Raw genomic sequence first — 19,009 nt, 5'->3', positions numbered from 1 at the left:
ACCTCATTTTCTCCTCAGTTCTTTCTTTCTGCCTACCCACTCCTCCTTTTTCGTCTTTGATGGTTGTGCACCCAGTTGTTTGAATTCTGCTTTAGCCATGAGGCCCAGGTTGAAGTTCCATCTCCTGCAGGAGGTATGTGAAGCCATCACTGAACAGGTTGAGTAGAAAATATCTAGTATTGTCTCCAAAAACTTGCTCCTTGATCTGTTCACTTCTCCATTGGGGCTCTTTTGATCCCACTTCCAACCAGGCTTCTCATCACTTTTGGTTCTGTTTTTTCTATTGTTTAGGAAATAAGTACAATGGGGCATTTTTCTACGATAAAACCACTATCGTGAAATGCAGATTCACATTTCAATCACTTGTTTTGGCTTTTCAGTATTAGTGCTTAATCAAGTCATCTCTTCTCTGTTTTGATTTTTACCATCTTTTCAAAAACTTTGTAAAATCCATTATTTTCTCTACATTATTTCTGCCATGCACTTCAATTTTTGTTTCCTTTCATTACCAATACAAACCTGTGGCATTATCATGGTGTATACTTCTAGGCAGCGATACCCATCCCTTGGCTCTTACTGTTGACTGAAGAGAGGAAGAATTTAGAGGCAGACGTAACACTGAGCCAAGACTGATATATGGGACAACGTGACATACAGTCATGACAGACTGGAAAGTTAGGACAGACCAGGACAGCTGGGCCTGGGACAAATTGAGAACTAGGATAGAGTGAAATATAGCAAGGTCAGAGAAGGGGTAAAGGAGACAAATATGTATTTGTTTTGCAAATGTTCTATAAGTAGCTCTTGAAATAGTTATGTTACTTTTGGTGTTTAAAACTGTGTAAAGTTATAAACTTGTATGTAGAAATAGGTGCAAATTGCTTTCATTTGGTACACATTGTACTGTGACACTGAGCATTACGTTTTAACATTGCATTATGGATGCAGGGTAACTAGGATTTAACCTCGTTGCCATTCGACAGCTCCCTCAGTACCAAGGCCATTGCTAAGACATTGGGGTCAACCTAACAATGTTTGATTATTAAGTCAAACGTTTTATTAATATTGTCTTCTGAGGAAAACTTTATTCTGAAGGATTGACTGCTATAAAAGGCATGGTCTAGATTTTTCACATTGTACCGAAGGGCTTTGTATTTTTAAAGATTCAGATCAGGCAGATGGGTCACTCAATACCTGAAACAACAGTCTGCAGTCAGGTATTCTAAAAGTAGTATCGTACTGTCACTTTCAAATTTGGAATAATCCACATTTTGCATCCCATTGCAATTCAGTTGTACAGCTATACAAAAATCATTGGAGCATTAACAGGTCTTCATCATCAAGTGCTTTTTGCCAACTGTCAGAGTTAAATAAAACAAAAACCTGCAACTTGAACCATACCAGAATGCAGAAAATTAATGGGAAGATGCTTTGAAAAGGACATGTAAAAGCCTGAATACCTAATGGGTAAGCTGTATTAAAATAGCTCTTAACCAGACTGAATGATTGCCCCTGACAATGGCCTGAATATGATGTCAGTGCTTTACCACAAGTTGCTGCTGTTCAGTACTGGAGGAGTTGACAACCACTTTTATCGTTTTTCTTGCACTGGTAAATTCAGCTGAAGGGTTAAGGACTGTATCACAACAGAGAGAAAAAAATGATGGGTTATATTTACAGGCTGGTGTCTTCTTGAAATAATATCAGCAGAATTGATCTATTTTGATTGAGAACTCATTTCAGCCACACATCTAGGTGCCATAGAGAGTTCTCGCCATCTGCTGATTGGTTGCCCTTAGATCCATGTACTTACAAGGTTGATCCCTGACTCCTCGTATATTTCTTATTGTCTCATCTGGTTTGTCTTGGTGAACCAATTTCACGGACCTTAACAGTACATTGGAATGGTTTTTCTGAATTTTGTTTTGTTATCTACAAGAAGTCTGTGCCCCTAACCTTTTGTGGATAATTAAACTATGTTTTTTTATCTGCATTTCCAGTGAACATGGATGTTAAGTATTCTGAAATTGGACTATAGTTATACTATACCCTAAAGTGATCTTCTCTAACAAAGCAACCTGTCTGTGGATGATAGTTATTCTCAGGACATAACTCATCTAGTAATGATATTGTCTCTTCTAATTGCAGTGCACAGGGAGAACCTCTAGCAAAAAACCACACAGCAAGCCGAATGTGAGTTACTTTTGTTTTTAATATATTGTAAGCTTCATCCAATATCACGCTTGAAAGTGATTTGATAAGCACAGTGCCTTGATAGAACAGAACTTGAATACTGCTGAAGAGAGACTTTATTGTGAAATGTTTTGTCTTTGGGTCCTCAGGACAAATGCAAGAATGCCAAATTTCAAACAATCTCAATAACTTATACTACATGAGAAAAGAATGCCAATTGCTTTTCAAATTGACTTTTGCTGAAGCATTGCCATGGTGCAAGTATTGGGAAACTATCTCCCCAGTTCACTGATAAATCAAAAGCAAGTATGAGGTTTGAACATATTCCTTTGGTTTGTTTAAATGAGTCCCTGCACATGTCACTCTTCTTTTAACAAGTGTAAATAAGCTGCATTGTAAGCTTGAATGAGTATCTTAAATAGATGGTTCGTATAGCTATTCAGATACTGAGGAGGATTGTTCACCAAGTATTGTCCATTGAAAAATCAGATCTAGTGGTAGCCGATTCAGTGTGGGTCTGCACTCTTGCCTCCTATGAGCAATTGAGGGAGTGTGTTATTTGATTCAGTTGTCCAATCTGAAATTTGTGGTCTATGTAACTGGCATCACTAGCCCTGCAATTCATTACACTGTTGCTCAGTTGTGTGGGTATGTAGAATGACGTTTAAAAAGAAAACTTTAAATAGCTTGTAACTTTTAAAAACATACAGCCAGATAGCTTGTTGGTAATTTAGCACTTCTAGGTGCCAACCAGGACAGCAAAATACTGGAAATTATGTATTTTATTTACCAGGATATAGTGGTTTTCCTTTGGCTTTTGTGATTAAACTTATTGCATGTGTTCAATGAAAAAGTCCAGTCTTTGCGTAATGCTCCATCTGGGTCAAACTGAAATAGGCATTGTTTTAGTTAGAAACATTGGTAGCATCACAGTGACAAGACAATAGTGAGATGTATTTCTTGAGTTATAATAAATTTTGTGTCTTCTCTTAAACATTGTTGAATAAGTATTCCGTGCTTTGGCTTTTAGCAAGGCTTTTGCATGGTAGACTGGCTAGTAAAGTTAGGTCACATGGAATTTAGGGAGAGCTAGCTAATTGGACACAAAATTGGCTGGACAGGAGGAGGCACAAGATTGTTTTTCAGGCTGGAGTTCTGTGACCAGCATTCCCTAGGGATTGGTGCTGAACTTACTTTGTTTTCATTTATATGGTTTGTTATTTACATTAGTAAGACAAACCAGGGCAGGACAGTTTATAGAACCCTGGGGAGGAGTGTTGTCGAACAGAGGCCCAGGGGTTCTGGTGCGTAGTTCCTTGAAAGTTGCATTGTAGGCAGACAAGGTGGTGAAGGTGTTTGCCACACTTGCCCACGTTGAGTTTAGGAGTTGGCATAAGTTATGGCTGTACAGGACGTTGGTGAGGCCACTTTTGGAATACCGCATACAGTTCTGGTCACCTGTGATAGGAATGAAAAATATTAAGTTGTAAACCCTTTCTGCACACTTTTTCAACGATATTACCGGGACTGGAAGGTTTGAGTTATATAGATAGGCTGGCACTTTTTTCCCTGGAGCATAGGAAGTTGTGGGGTTATCTTTTGAAATCTATAAAATCATGAGGGGTATTGATAAGTGAGTAGCAATGGTCTTTTCTCAAGGTTGGGCAAATTGAAAACTTGAGGTTATAGATTTAAAGTGAGAAAGGGAAGATTTAAAAGGGACTAGAGCGGCAACGTTTTCTCACGCCGGATGGTTCGTGTGTGGAGTGAACCGCCAGAGGAAATGGTAGATGCAGGTACAGTTACAACATTTAAAAGACATTTCAACAGGTACATGAATAGGAAAGGTTTAGCAGGATATGGGCTGAAAGCAAGCAAAAGGTGAGCAGTTTAGTTGGGAAAACTGGTTGGCATGGACAAAATCGACCAATGGATAGGTTTCTATGCTATATGATACGACGACTCTAGAGTTTGTGCTGCATTTTTTTGGAATATTTGGTCGCATTTTTGGTGAATGGGTGGAGTTAAAACTTCATTTCTCTAAAGAACATTGAAAATGGTAGCGTCCAACCGGATCTCTCTTTGGAATGTTTATCAGGATACAGGAAACTTGCTAATGCAGCAGTTTCATGGCATCATCTCACCATTTTATAGCTTTCTGTTGTAACAGCTGAGTATTTCCAGAAGAGATCAATGTAATAATTTCTCCTTGATTTTGTGATACATCAGCTTCTCCGGTCTCACCACAAAGGCTAATTATGTTGTTTTCCATTACCACTCAATGTCTTAGTAGGTGACGGTTTACTTTCATATTGAAAGATGCGAGATAGCTCAACCCATGGAGGAAATGACTGTTATCTTTACTCCTTAAGCACCATAAGCTTGCTGACGTTTTGCAACTAATCCAACTGAATTACTTGGTTGCAGATATAATAAAATGGTGTGTTGTTGGATAGGCATGCATTTGTAGTCCGTCTGTTGTCGAGAATGTAGTGGTGAGATTTCCCTTGAACTGCTGGCATCCTATCTGGTGTAGGTTCACTCATTATGATTTGGGGGAGGGTATTCCAAGGTTTTGATCCTGCAAAAGTGAGAACCGATGTTTCCAAGTTGGGACGGTGTATGGTTCAGGAATGATTCTGCAGGTGGTGGCGATGTCCCCATGAGGATACTGACCTTGTACTTCTGGTGTTAGAAGTTGCAGATTTGGAAGTTGCTGTCAAAGGAGTCTTGAAAAGTTGGTGCATTGCATTTATATTTTGCACATGCTGCTGCCAGTGTACATTAGTGATGGAGGGAGTGAATGTTGAAGGTGATGGATAGGGTGCTGATTAAGCAGACTGCTTTGCCCTCTCCTAATGAAGTCAAGCTTCTTATGTTGTCAGAACTGTACTCAGCCAGGCAAGTGAAGAGTATTTCATTGCACATTTGTGTGTTGTGGATGGTGGACAGGCTTGAGATGTTAGTTGAGTTGCCCACTGCAGAATTCCCAGCCTGTGACCTGCTCATGTAGCTGCAGTATTTATACCACTACTGCTATTCAGTTTCTAGTCCATGATATTCACCCAGGATGTTAATAGTGGGGAATCAGTAGCGCAATTGCAATTAGACATCAAGTTGAGATGTTTTGGGTTTTCTCTCTTAGTGATGTATCATTTACTCGCTACTTGTGTGATATGAATATTACCTGCTACGTATCAGCCAAAGCCTGAACTTGTTTATATTTTGAAGGCAAGGAGTCATTCAGTACTCAGTCATTCAGACAGTACTGAGCGTTTTGTAAACATCAAAGAACATCCCACTTAAGAACCTATTGTGGAAGGAATGACATTAAAGTAACTGAAGCTAGTTGGAAGTAGCACATTACCCTAAGGAATGCATGCAACCATATCCTGGGTTTGGAATTATTGACCTGTTGCTTGAATGGTCTGTGGCACTATTTTGTAACAATCCCTCAGGTAGGACTTTGCTGACATGGCCATTATTTCTAGTGCCTAAATTGATGTTAGGCAGTCTGAGCGGTTTTATTGCTGTAGACATTTTCTTGACTTTTTGGTGCTGCTGAGTTGTGGTTCTCAAACCTATAGAGTGGTTTGATGGACCATTTCAGAGACATTTAAGAGTCACCAAAATTGTGGGTCTGATCATGTGAGCCAGAGCAGATAAGGAGAGCACCGTGCCTTCCTTAAAGTACAATTAAGTGAATCAGATGAGTTTTTGTAGCAAACAATAGATTTTTGGTACTGTTACGGGTGCCGACTTTACATTCCAGATATATATTTGTTAAGCGAATTTAAATCCAACTAGCTATTGTCGTGGGAATTGAGTCCATGTCCCAAGGACTCTAGGTTACTAGTCCAGTGACATTGCCACTAACCATTGAGATCCTCGTTATTAGGGAGATTTTGTTTAGATTTGTACAGTGAAGCAGTAGAGCGGCACAGGTGATCAGATGTTTTTGCAGTTGTTGAACCTGTATTAGAATAGGGTTCCAGGTATTTTGTGACTGAGATCAAGCACACTCTGTCTCACGATGTGATCAAGATGTCAAGCCATGGCTAAAAAGTTTTTGTCTTAAACAGGGGTGTTTAGAAAGAGAAACGTAAGTGATTCTGACCCAAAAAGATAAAATGCTGAGCAGCTTAAAGGAAGCCAAGAGTAGCAATAAATTGACTTTTCTTTGGTTTGGCAAGCTGTAACAAGTGGGACGCCATAGCAATCAGTGCTGAGGTTTCACATGTTAACAATCTTTATTAACGTTTGCGTGAACTGTATGTGTGGTAGCTAAACTTGTTGAAGACACCAAGAAATGTAGGAAAGTAAGTTGCCAAGACAACATGGAGAGGCTTCAAAGGAATACAGATTTGTTAAGTGGGCGCGATGGCATATAATGAGGCAAAATATCAAACTTATCCATTTTTACAGGAGCAAAGGTAAAGTGGTATGTTATTTAAATGGAAGGGATAGTAAAACCCAGCATTACAAAGGGAGCTGGTTGTTCTGGTGTATGAATCATTACTTGCTTTACTGCGTGTTAACTATATCAGGAAGGCAAGTGTAACGAGGTTTAATACTAAAGGAATATGATGTAAATGTTGGGACATTTTACTGCAGCTATATAGGGCCTTGGTGAGACCACACCTGGAGTATTGTATATAGTTTCGATCTTAATTGGAAAATATATAATTAGAAGTAGATAAGAAAAGATTTGCTTCACTGTCTACTGCTACGTTAAAAATATTCAACAACTCAGCTCCCACTGCCTTCTGAGGCAAAGTTCCAATGTCTTACAAACGTTATCCAATTTTATACGAAAAGGCCAACCCCATTTTTTTAAAGTGCCCCGCCCCTTCTCCTACGAGGGGAAATATCCTTCTCTGCATGCACCTTGCCAAGACCATTCAGGATCATCTATAATTCAGTTGTCACCTCTCATTCTGTTATAAACTCCAATTTTAAAAAACCTCAATTTGTTGTCATGCAAAAATCAATGCATTCTGCGTAACAATGTAGTACATCACCTCTGGATCACCTCCATAGTATTGTCATCCTTCCTTAAACAAGGATATCAAAACTGCACACATTAGAGATTTGGTCTGACTAATGCCCAATTATATATAAATCCATAACATCTTTCTTTTAGTTTAAATTTCTCTCAAAATAAACGCAAGTGTGCAATTTCCTGTAATTACAGTCAGTTCTTCTATCATGTGCTGATTGCACTCTTGTGTAACCCTGCATTATAGGAAAATTGTGCTTTCGAAGGAGCGCTTGGTGTTGGCGTTGTAATAGTATTACACCAACATGGTTTTAAAAGTTCCCTCTTTAGAAACAGTGTCTCCAATTCGTCAATCACGTTACAGCAAATTTGCATGGATAAAACACACATTATAACAGAACAACCTGTACCTGCAGTACCCGCATTGACTGACTCGTGTTCTCGAACAATAGATCTTTCCGATCCTCTGAATTCCACAGCATTTTTCCATTTAAATAATATTCTTGTTTTTAATTTGTGCCTGGGTTCATGGGTTGAACGTGTTCAACACAGCTGCAAAACTTCTGGATGTCTATGTCTCTATTCTGCCCAATTGAATGACATTTTCACACATTTTACTCCATCTGTCAGGTTTTTGTTCACTCAACATGTCTATCCATCTGCACCCTCTTTATGCCATCATTATAATATTTTCCTCCCCATGTTTATGTCAACTGCAATTTTAACCACTGTGTTTGCTCCCCTCATCTGAGTCATAGATGTAAATTGTAACAAGCTGAAGCACCAGAACAGGTCACTGTAGGAATCCACTCGTCACCTCTTGCCAATCAGAAAAAGATTTATTTATGCATACTTTTTTTTTGCCAGCCATTTGTGCTTATGTTACTCCTTGCATCATGCACTCCTACTTTGTGTAATAACCTTCTATGTGGCAATTTATCAAATAACTTCCAGGAATCCAAGCACAATATGTCTGTTGGCATCCTGTCATTCACAGTGCATGCTGTTCCTTCAAAGAACTGCAATAAATTGATTTAATGTGATTTCCCATGCAGGCAATGTGCTGATTCTTCCCATCTATTTTTCTCTATATCTGGCTAGAGTCTCCTTCATGATCTATTCTAACACCTTCCCTGTAACAGATATCGAGCTAGTTGGCCGGTAGTTTCCTGCTTTCTGCCTCTTCCTTCTTGAACTGAAGAGTTTCATTGATTCTTCAATATGTCCTGCACAGAAGGAGGCCATTCAGCCAATCCAATTTTGCTGGTCAACCAAGATCTGCTTACGTTTCCATTTTTTTCCCCATGTTTGGCACATTGCCCTGGAAGATATGGCAATGCAAATGAATATATAAATATTGCTTAAATGTTTCTGACTGAACCACTCTTTGAATTCCATGCTCTCTCCATCCTCTGAAAAATCTCAACTCTCCTCTGAGCATTCTATCTCTTAACTTAAATCTGTGCCCCCTGGTAATTGGCCTATTGATGTGCCACATTGCCTTAGATCCCATTGGCTCTTATTTTCTTGACCAGGCTTCCAAGCGCTTGGCCAAAGTCCATGTAGACCATGCCAGATATATTACCCTCAACCTCCTGGTTACCTCTGTATAACGTTTGATGAAATTTGTCATATGTGGTCTTCCCTTAACAAATCCATTCTGACTATGTCTGATTAATCCATGTCTCTCCAAAAGCATAAATGTTGTGTTGATCAGAATTCTTTCTAATTGCTTCTCCACTTCTGAGCTGAGATTGACTGACTGTAATTTTTTGGTTTATCCCTTCTTCCTTTTTTTTCATAATGAAACAACATTAATAGTCCTCCATTCCTAGTGTCTAGCCTATCCCAACAGAGGATTTCACAGTTACTGCTAGGACCCCTGATTCCTTGCTTCCCTCAGCATTTTGTGATGAATCTCATTCAGCCTTTGGATTTATTCATTTTTAAACTACTAGTATGCCCTCTCTTTTAAGTCTTCATAACCCTCCACGCTGATGTTTATCTGTGGCATCCTTTACCATTTTGAAGACACATACAGAATAATTATTGAGGACTGTGTCCTCATATTCCAGGTATAATTACAGATTACTTCTATGATTCTTAATGGGCCCTAATCTTTCACTAATTCTCTTATTCTTTAAATTTTTAAAGAACTTTCAGTTTTCATTTATTTCATTTGTCAACCACTTCTCATGCTTTGCTTTTGATAATTTCCTTTTTAAGTTTTGTTTGTAGGCTTGTTCTACTCCTCCAGGGATGACCTAATTGAGCTTTCTGTACCTGCCGCAACTTTTTTTGCCTTAATCCTGAACTTTTTGTCCCTTGACACACAAGGTTCTCTGGTCTTAGTCACATCCATTGTCTTTGCGAGAATAAATATGACTTGTTGTCCATTTCTTCCATGAATGCCTCCCATGGCTCTGACATAGATATATCTGCAAGTAGCTGCTTTTGGCCAAATCATATGTTGGTAAAATTAGTATTCCCCAGTTTAGAAATTCTATTCTTGGCCCATCTTTTTAATTTTCCATAATTATCTTAAGTTTAACTGCGAAAGTTGTGATTCACAAATTGATCCCATACTGATATGCCTTCAACCTGCCTGGGCTAATTTCAAATCTTGGGAACTGCCAGAAACTGCCCCCTCCTGTTGAGCTTTCTGCATCCTAGCTAAAAAATTCTCCTGAATGCGATTTGAGTTTTGTTTGTTCCCTAGTTAATATTTGGCGAGTTGAAGTCCCTGACTGTTATTGCATATTCTTACACTTCTGAGATTTCATTACCCATCTGATCTTCTGTCTTTCCCTGATTGTTTTTTGTTTGAGTCTGTAGTGCACACCCAATAGAGTTTTTACCACTTGTGTGTTTTTTAACTTCTACTCATAAGGCCTGATCTGATGAAAATTCCAGTGTAGAACATAGAAAAATACAGCGCAGTACAGGCCCTTTGGCACCCGATGTTGCGCCTCCCGACGCTGAGTAAAGAATCTACCCCTAACATCTGTCCTTTACCTACCACCCCTTAATTTAAAGCTATGCCCCCTCGTAATAGCTGACTCCATACGTGGAAAAAGGTTCTCATGGTCAACCCTATCTAAACCCCTAATCATCTTGTACACCTCTATCAAGTCACCCCTAAACCTTCTTTTCTCCAATGAGTGTACTATCCCTCCACACTCTTATAATTGAAGTGGTAATCTGAGTACTTGAGGTATCTCTATTCTAGAATATCAGTCCATTTCCAAAATTGGTGACCAGTCTACTTTAGCTGTTTGCTAATGTTAGAGGTGTTAAGTCCGCAGGTAAATGATCAATGGTAACAGAATTTGTATGGTTAGTTGTCTGCTTCTCTTAGCTGTGGGAGATGAGTCGATCAGTTAACTGTTAGCTGGACAACTGGTTACCAACGAAGAGTGATGCCAACAGTGTGGGTTATATTCCTGCACTGCCTGTGGTTACCATGAAGGCTTCACCTTCTTCTCAACCTCTTCCCCTTGCCTGAGGCAACCTCAGGCTCCACCGTCAGTTCTCCCCCTTTCCTCCTGAGGGAGAACAGCCTTATGCTGTGGTGACTTTACCTTTGCTGTAATTTATATTAATATAATTGAATGCTCCATCAAGTAGTTCATGAGTACAGACCTGAATGTATGTTGATCTTTTTATGTTGAAGTGCTCTTTATTGAATACGAATCCAAATGTTTGAGATTTCAGTGTGCAATCTGTCATATTAGAGGTGATCAGTTTTATTAAAATGTACTTACCAACCAAGTGGACAAAGGGAATAAGAGAAAATTTGTTGGATGTGCTGGAAATATTTGAAATTTCACAATTTTATTTCCAGAAATTAATCAAGGGTAAGCATAAAGGAGGCATGCATGATTTTTAGGGCTTGAAATTGATTTTTATTGACCATGGCCAATTGATTTTTTTTGGTGAAAGCATGTTGTGCAAGGATTGTGCCTGCTAAAATGTCACCACAAGAACAGCAAGTTTTAAAGAGACCACTTTTTTTAAACGAGGAGATGGAAGAGAAGTAAGCTTTCCAAACAGTGTAAAGGAATTTACAATAATTCCCAGACTTAATACTGATTTCTTTGAAGGTTCTAAAGTCAGTTGATCAAAATAAAATTTGTAGGATTTTCTGTTTGAAAGATTAAAAGTGAATTGAATAGGCCTTTGTTATTACTTTGTTTAATACAAAGTTAAAAAATCACACAACACCAGGTTATAGTTCAGCAGGCTTTCGGAACGCTGCTCCTTCATCAGGTGGTACAACCATCTGATAAAGGAACAGCTCTCCAAAAGCTAGTGCTTCCAAATAAACCTGTTGGACTATAACCTGGTGTTGTGTGATTTTTAACTTTGTACAACCTAGTCCAACACTGGCATCTCCAAATTTTTTTTAATAGAATAAGCCTTCCTATCTATTAACGAAAAAGCATGAATAAAGAATGCTTATGCATTCTCTGCATTTGGGTAGTGGGTCACTTTTAAATGCATAGCACCTTATGTATGCATTTTCATTCTGAGCTTTCAAAAGCTGAGCTCTTCAAAACTTTTACATTGCTGCTTGATGTAAAAAAACGTTTTTGTTTGAGATTTGGCATTTTTAGATTCTGCACATGTAAATTCTTCTAGATTCTCTAGATGCATGGTGGTGTTGTGTGCCATTGAATGCACTTGGCATCTGATACATGCAAGTGAAATATTGGGAATCTGAGAACAAAATAATGCCATATTTAACCCTGAGGAAATAATTTCAGCTATCTGACCTTAGAACTGCTTTTAGAAGAATGCTTTGTTCTCTACCTAGTAGAAATTTATAATCACAATGCATGATTTAAGAAATCTATTTTTCCTTTCGCCTGTGATCCCCAAGAAAACCTGTTTGAATCCCTGTTTGTGTCTGTGCAATGTTTCATTTAAGGAGCTCATGCTAATATCAAATTGGGAAAGTTGGGTAAATTAGGACAAATTGTCATACTTTTCTGACTTAAAATATTGCTCTTTGTAACAAATCCATAATGGGACAAACTGTTGTTGTACATGATTATCATTGTACACGTGAATTAGATTCTATGAACCATTGTATTCTGAAGTAATCTTAATTATACTTCAAAGGGATGCTAAATCAATTTTTGTCAACTCTAGGGAACAATAGCTTCCCTATTGTTCGTTGTATTTCTCCTCAGTTCTTGTATCCACTAAGAACCGTATTTTCTCTTAGGAATATTCTGCAGGTAGCACATATTGTGGGGAAGAGTGGAGTTGAATGTTGACTCTCAACGATATGTTATTGTACAAGTAATTTAAATGAAACATTGCCGTACTCGTGCAGCACTGAGCTTGGAATTTGAAGGCTGTACTAATCCCTTTGCCCACTGTTTTGAATGTTTGCCACAGGAAGCGAGCAGCTGCAAAGCATCTAATAGAACGCTACTACCACCAGTTAACTGAGGGCTGTGGAAATGAGGCCTGCACGAATGAATTTTGTGCTTCCTGTTCAAGTTTCCTTCGTATGGATAACAATGCAGCGGCCATAAAGGCCCTTGAGCTTTTTAAGATTAATGCAAAACTCTGTGATCCTCATCCTTCCAAGAAAGGAACCAGCACTGCCTATGTGGAAAACAGCACGAAGAGCTCCCACAGTATCATTTGTTGTTCAGAAACAAAAGTGAATAAGCAAGAGATGCAGGCCCAAAGAGAAGATTTTAAAGGTGAGTCTTAAATACATATTAGGTGACCATTTATGACCACATATTTTGACCTCTGAGATCTTTACAATTCTAAAGGTTTACAAGGTGGACATATATGTTTCTCTTTGTGGGGAAGAGCAAAACCAGAGGCCATTTCTATAAGACAGTCATTGAGACAAGTGGGAAATTCAATAGCAATATCTATAAACAAATTGACTTGAGAATGTGTAATTTGTTGTAGAAGGTGGTTGAAGCAAATAGTATATGGATGCATTAAGAGGAGGCTAGATAAATAAAGGGGCAAGAAAATAGGAGGTAATGCTGATTAAGCTAGGTGGGAATGGATAAAAGAGGCTCAAGAGAAGCATGAATACTAGCATTGGTTGGCCAGACAGTTCCTCACCTACACTTTCCCTGTATCCTTTGATTCCTCTGCTGATCCCGAATCTTTCTACGTTAGCCTTAAATATTTGCAAGGACTCTGCCCCACAGCCTTTTGGTAAGGAGTTCCAAAGGCACTCAGAGCTTTTAGGGAAGATATTTCTCCTCATTTTGGTTTTAAATTGGTGCCCCTTTATCCTGAGACAATGCTCTCTGATGCTAGGCTTGATCATTAGAGGAAATAGTCTCAACATGTACCCTGTCAAGCCCTTTATGAATCTTATACGTTTCAATGACATCGTCTCTCATTCATCCCATGTTTAGATTTTGTTCATAAAACAGTCATAGAGTCATAAAAATGTACAGCTTGGAAACAGACCAACTCGGTCCAACTTGTCCATGCCGACCAGATAACACAACCCAATCTAGTCCCACCTGCCAGCACCTGGCCCGTATCCCTATTCGTACACCCATCCAAATCTCTGTGTGAAAAAGTTGCCCCTTAGGTCTCTCATATCTTTCCCCTCTCACCCTAAACCTATGCCCTCTAGTCCTGGATTCCCTGATCCTAGGGAAAAGACTTTGTCTATTTATCCTATCCATGCCCCTCATGATTTTGTAAACCTCTGTAAGGTCGTCCCTCAGCCTCCGACACTCCAAGGAAAACAGCACCAGCCTGTTCAGCCTCTGCCTATAGCTCAAGTCCTCCAACCCTGGCAACATCCTTGTAAATCTTTTCTGAACCCTTTCAAGTTTCCCAACATCTTTCCGATAGGAAAGAGATCAGAATTGCACGCAATATTCCAGCAGTGGCCTAACCAATGACCTGTATAGCCGCAACATGACCTCTCAACTACTGTACTCAATACTCTGGCCAATAAAAGAAAGCATACCAAATGCCACCGTCACTATCCTATCTACCTGTGACTCCGTTTTCAAGGAATTATGAACCTGCACTCCAAGGTCTCTTTGTTCAGCAACATTCCCTAGGACCTTACCATTAAGTGTATAAGTCCTGCTAAGATTTGCTTTCCCAAAATGCAGCACCTCGCATTTATCTGAATTAAACTCCATCTGCCACTTCTCAGCTTATTGTCCTATCTGATCAAGATCCTGTTGCTATCTGAGGTAACCTTCTTCGATGTCCACTACACCTCCAATTTTGGTGTCATCTGCAAACTTATTAACTGTACCTCTTATGCTCACGTCCTTCCATATCAGGGGCCATCCTAGTGAATCTTCTCTGTACAGTCTCCAGTGTAATACCTTACCTTAGCTCAGAGGACCAAAGCTGCACTCAATACTCCAGATGTGGTCTCACCAGCATCTTGTATAGTTACCATCAGACTTCCTTACTCTTATAGTCCAATCCCCTTGAAATAAATATTATATTAGCCTTTCTGGTTATCTGCTACAACAGTTTGCCTGTTTTGTGCATATGCCCCCAAGTCCCTTTGTGTCGCAACCTTCTGCGTATTTTTCCATTTAAATAATACTACTTTTGTTCTCCCTTCTAAAATGAGCAATTTCATATTTTCTCATGTTTATACCCCATTTGTCAACTTTGTTTTGTCCACTTATTTTACCTGTCAGTATCTGTTTCTAAACTGGATTATAGTTCAACAGGTTTATTTCGAAACACCAGCTTTCAGAGCGCTGATCCTTCATCAGGTGACGAAGGAGTAGCACTCTGAAAGCTAGTGCTTCCAAATAAACCTGTTGGACCTTAGCCTGATGTGTGATTTTTCGCTTTGTCCACCCCAATCCAACACCGGCTCCTCCACATTATCTCTAAACTGTCGGTATTCATCTTTCATCTTGCAACTTGGCTTTATGCCTAATTTTGTCATCTGCAAATTTAGCTGCAGTACATTTGCTTCCTTCCTCCCTCCAGGTCATTGATATTGTAAACAGTTGCACTCCCAGCACCGATCCCTGTGGAATCCCACTTGTTACAGATTTAAAGTTAAAAATCACACAACACCAGGTTATAGTCCAACAAGTTTAATTGGCAGCACACTAGCTTTCGGAGCGTCACTCCTTCTTCAGGTGGTAGTGGAGGGCTCAATCCTAACAGAATTTATAGCAAAAATTTACAGTGTGATGTAACTGAAATTATACATTGAAAAATTGATTTGTCTGTTAAGCCTTTCTTCTGTTAGAATACCATGATAGTTTCACTTCTTTCATGTGTAAATCACAAAACCTTTTTTTTAAAAAGTTGCATTCTCGGATTAGCTGTCAATAATGGTGATAGCTAGACAATATGTTGAAGGTGTTGGCCCCCTGTGTTCTCTGTCTATGCCATGATATTTAGATTGATTCTAATCTAAAAAGTGAGATAACGGAGTTTTTCATGAATTCATGGTACATCGGGGAAACCGAGATTTTAACTTTGTACACCCCAGTCCAACACAGGCATCTCCAAATCATTGTTACAGATTGTCAGCCTGAAAAAGAACACTTTATCCCCACCTGTATCCTACCCAGGAGCCAATTCTCTATCCATGCCTATATACCACTCCCAAATCATGGGCTCTTATGACTTAACCTTTTTTGAGTTACCTTGTTGAATACATTCTGGAAGTCCATATACAGCACTTGTTTCCCTCTATCCATCTGGTTGACATTTCCTAAAGAAACTCTGATAGGTTAATTAGACATGGTTTCCCTTTCATGAAACCATGCTGATCTTGCTTGATTGGATTGATTATCCAAATATGCTGTTATTATTTCCTTATTAATTGGTTCTAACATTTTTCCCAAAAGTAGATGTTAGGCTGTTTGTCATGGCTTGTAGTTACCCACTTGCCTCCCTTTTTGAATAGAAATGTCACATTGGTAGTTTTCCAATCCTCCGATCCTACCTCAGAATTCAAATATTTTTGGAAAGTTGCAAACAATGTACCCACTTTCTCTGTAGCTACTTTGTTTAAGATCCTATGATGCAAGTTAGGGTATTTATCTGGCTTGGGCCCCATTAGTTTCTCTAATACTAATCCTCTAGTGATAATGATGGTACTTAAATCCTCCCCTTTAGTACTAATAGGATATTCAAAGTATCTTTCATTGTAAAGACTGATGCAAAATATCTGTTTAACATCTGTCATAATAGGTTGGAGATGGAAAGATATGATTTATTTGAGGTGTGTTGATTTCAGACTCTCAGTTTTGTGTAATAATGTTTTAAACTTAGCAGACATGGCAACAAAATAAATAATGGTGAGTTTAGGAAGCATGTAACAACATTAAGACAAAAGGCACTTGAGACACAGTGGCAACGTCGGGCATGGATTCAGTGTCTGTATAATGGATGTGCAATAACATTTCTAAGTAGGTTGATTAGGGAATATTTATAACAAAATTCTCAGAATTGTCTTAACTATCAAATATATATAGAACATAATTTGATAAACATGTTTTAACCTTGTGTGGCTCTGAAAATAAGTTATGCGCTTGGAAGCTGTAATATATTGAGGCTGGGGACTTAACATAACCACAACATATTAATGTCAGCAAAGAATCCAGGATGGCCAGTTAAAGCCTTTGCTTCACATCGTGAGTGTGAAGGCTTACCTGCCTTCCAACTGTTTACAAAGAATGAGTTCCCAGTCATTTCTTCTTTGTGCGATAGTGGCATTCCTGTGCAACCCCGCGCTATACAAGATTCGCGCAATACAAATAACACTTGGTGTTGGCAATGCGATCGCACTATAGCCAACACACGTTTTAAAAGTTCACGCTTTAGAAACAGCGTCCCCTATTAGTCAGTTGTAACACCACAAATTCACGTTGATGCAATGCACGCTATCGCAGGATGACCTATATTTGCAATCCTCTGAGGTGTAACACCTGAGTATAATTGGGAAAACAGCTAAGTTAAATCTGATCAGAATAATCAAACCAGATTTTATGATAGTCTTGAGCCACAATGGCAGTGTCCTTACCTCTGAGCCAGGAAGCCTGGTTCAAGTCCCACCTGCTCCAGAGGAGTGTAAAATCATCTGTCAGACTGTGTTTGCCATAATGTATAAAGCTGCATACATTAATTGTTCCACCATTGGTGGCCATACCTTTAGGTGCTCAGGTCTCAAATTCAGGATTTAATCTCAACCTCTAAGTGCCTCTCTCTCTCTATGTCTCTTTCTTACATACTTTCCTAAAGATGTTTCTGAGAAATTGCCTTTTTGACTGTTTTTGGATACTTATGCTAATAACTCTCTATGTATTTGGAGTCAATATCTGCTTGTGTGCGCTTTGATAAATGTGGGATTGTTTTACTGTTAAACCCATTTTCTAACTGCTAGTCATTTGTTACTTGTTCACAAGGCAGTATGTGGCTGAGACAATCTTTAATTTGTCTGATTCCTTTATTGAAAGTAAACTGACCGTATCATTGTATCGATCATTGAGGTAATGAGAGCAGTTACCTCCTGTTTTTCTCTGTCCATGTTTTCATAATGCAAAATGCATCTCAGTATTTGGATGTTTTATATAGTCGCCATTGAATTTTAACAAGGTTCTTTGGCTATTAGCCTTAGAATTCAGAATGTAACTATGTACAGGTATCCTCCGCTTTTCAAAAGTTCACTTTATGCCACTTCATTTTTACAAAGATCTACATTAGTACCTGTTTTCGCTAACCAAAAGAAATCCAAAGAAGGTTTTCGCATTTACAAATAAAGTTGAAATGCTTCTCATATAAGTTAATATTTCTTCACTTTACGCCATTTCGGTTCCATAGCGGGGATACTTGCATATGCAAATTACATGTAAACAATTGATGGCTCACTTCGGCTGTATTTTCTTCTGTGTGTAGAATTGCCATTAAAAATGTACTTGAGTCAGGGAAGAAGGAATGGGGAAGTAGCTTCATGGCATTGGATGATAATGTGAGATCTAATCCAAATATGTCACTATTATTCCACCATCTATTACAGGATTTTTTTTTTACATCACACAAGATGTCTGCATGTATATGATATGATTTTTCATCTAAAATGTTGTTGTAAACAACAATACTCAATATTACAAGAATGATGAACTTTGTATTTGAACCCAATTTGTCAGCTCAACAGCTTTAAATGAGGCAAATCGGCTAACAGATTTTGTTAGCAAGTGTTTCACCTTTTTGCTGGATATCACAAAATAAGTTTGCTCCATTTCTTTACCTTTAAATATTGACTTGCATCCTCAATAAATGATGTAATACATTGTGGAAGAGATGATGTGCCTTTTTAGACTACGTTGCATTAGATTTAGAGTCATAGAGATGTAAAGCATGGAAACAGACCCTTCGGTCCAGCCTGTCCATGCCGACCAGATATTCCAACCCAATCTAGTCCCACCTGCTAGCACCTGGCCCATACCCCTCCAAACCCTTCCTATTCATATACCCATCGAAATGCCTCTTAAATGTTGCAATTGTACAGCCTCCACCACTTCCTCTGGCAGCTCATTCCATACACGTACCACCCTCTGCGTGAAAAGATTGCCCCTTAGGTCTCTTTTATATCTTTCCCCCCTCACCCTAAACCTATGCCCTCTAGTTCTGGACTCCCCGATCATAGGGAAAAGACTTTGTCTATTTATCCTATCCATGCCCCTCATAATTTTGTAAACCACTATAAGGTCACCACTCAGCCTCCGACACTGCAGAGAAAACAGCCCCAGCCTGTTCAGCCTCTCCCTATAGCTCAAATCCTCCAACCCTGGCAACATCCTTGTAAATCTTTTC

At 38.9% G+C, this 19,009-nt stretch overlaps 1 protein-coding gene across 6 annotated transcripts in view; it reads left to right on the top strand.

The window, feature by feature from the left end:
- ube3a (ubiquitin protein ligase E3A) overlaps positions 1–19,009 on the top strand; it is a 68,029-nt gene that overhangs the window by 16,599 nt on the left and 32,421 nt on the right. For 2 of the 6 annotated variants that reach the window (XM_043692272.1, XM_043692271.1), the window contains 3 exons: positions 2,149–2,193; positions 11,037–11,049; positions 12,795–12,912. In XM_043692272.1, coding sequence (XP_043548207.1) covers positions 12,885–12,912 — 28 coding nt within the window. In that variant the 5' untranslated portion in view covers positions 2,149–2,193; positions 11,037–11,049; positions 12,795–12,884. Of the gene's footprint in view, positions 1–2,148; positions 2,194–11,036; positions 11,050–12,598; positions 12,913–19,009 lie in introns of all 6 variants that reach the window. The other 4 variants (XM_043692269.1, XM_043692270.1, XM_043692273.1 and 1 more) reach the window with 2 other exon arrangements.

The sequence above is a fragment of the Chiloscyllium plagiosum genome, chromosome 6, assembly GCF_004010195.1.
Source record: "Chiloscyllium plagiosum isolate BGI_BamShark_2017 chromosome 6, ASM401019v2, whole genome shotgun sequence".
Taxonomy (NCBI): Eukaryota; Metazoa; Chordata; class Chondrichthyes; order Orectolobiformes; family Hemiscylliidae; genus Chiloscyllium; species Chiloscyllium plagiosum.
Note: the sequence above shows the minus strand (reverse complement) of the source record. Positions and strands in the feature narration are given on the sequence as shown.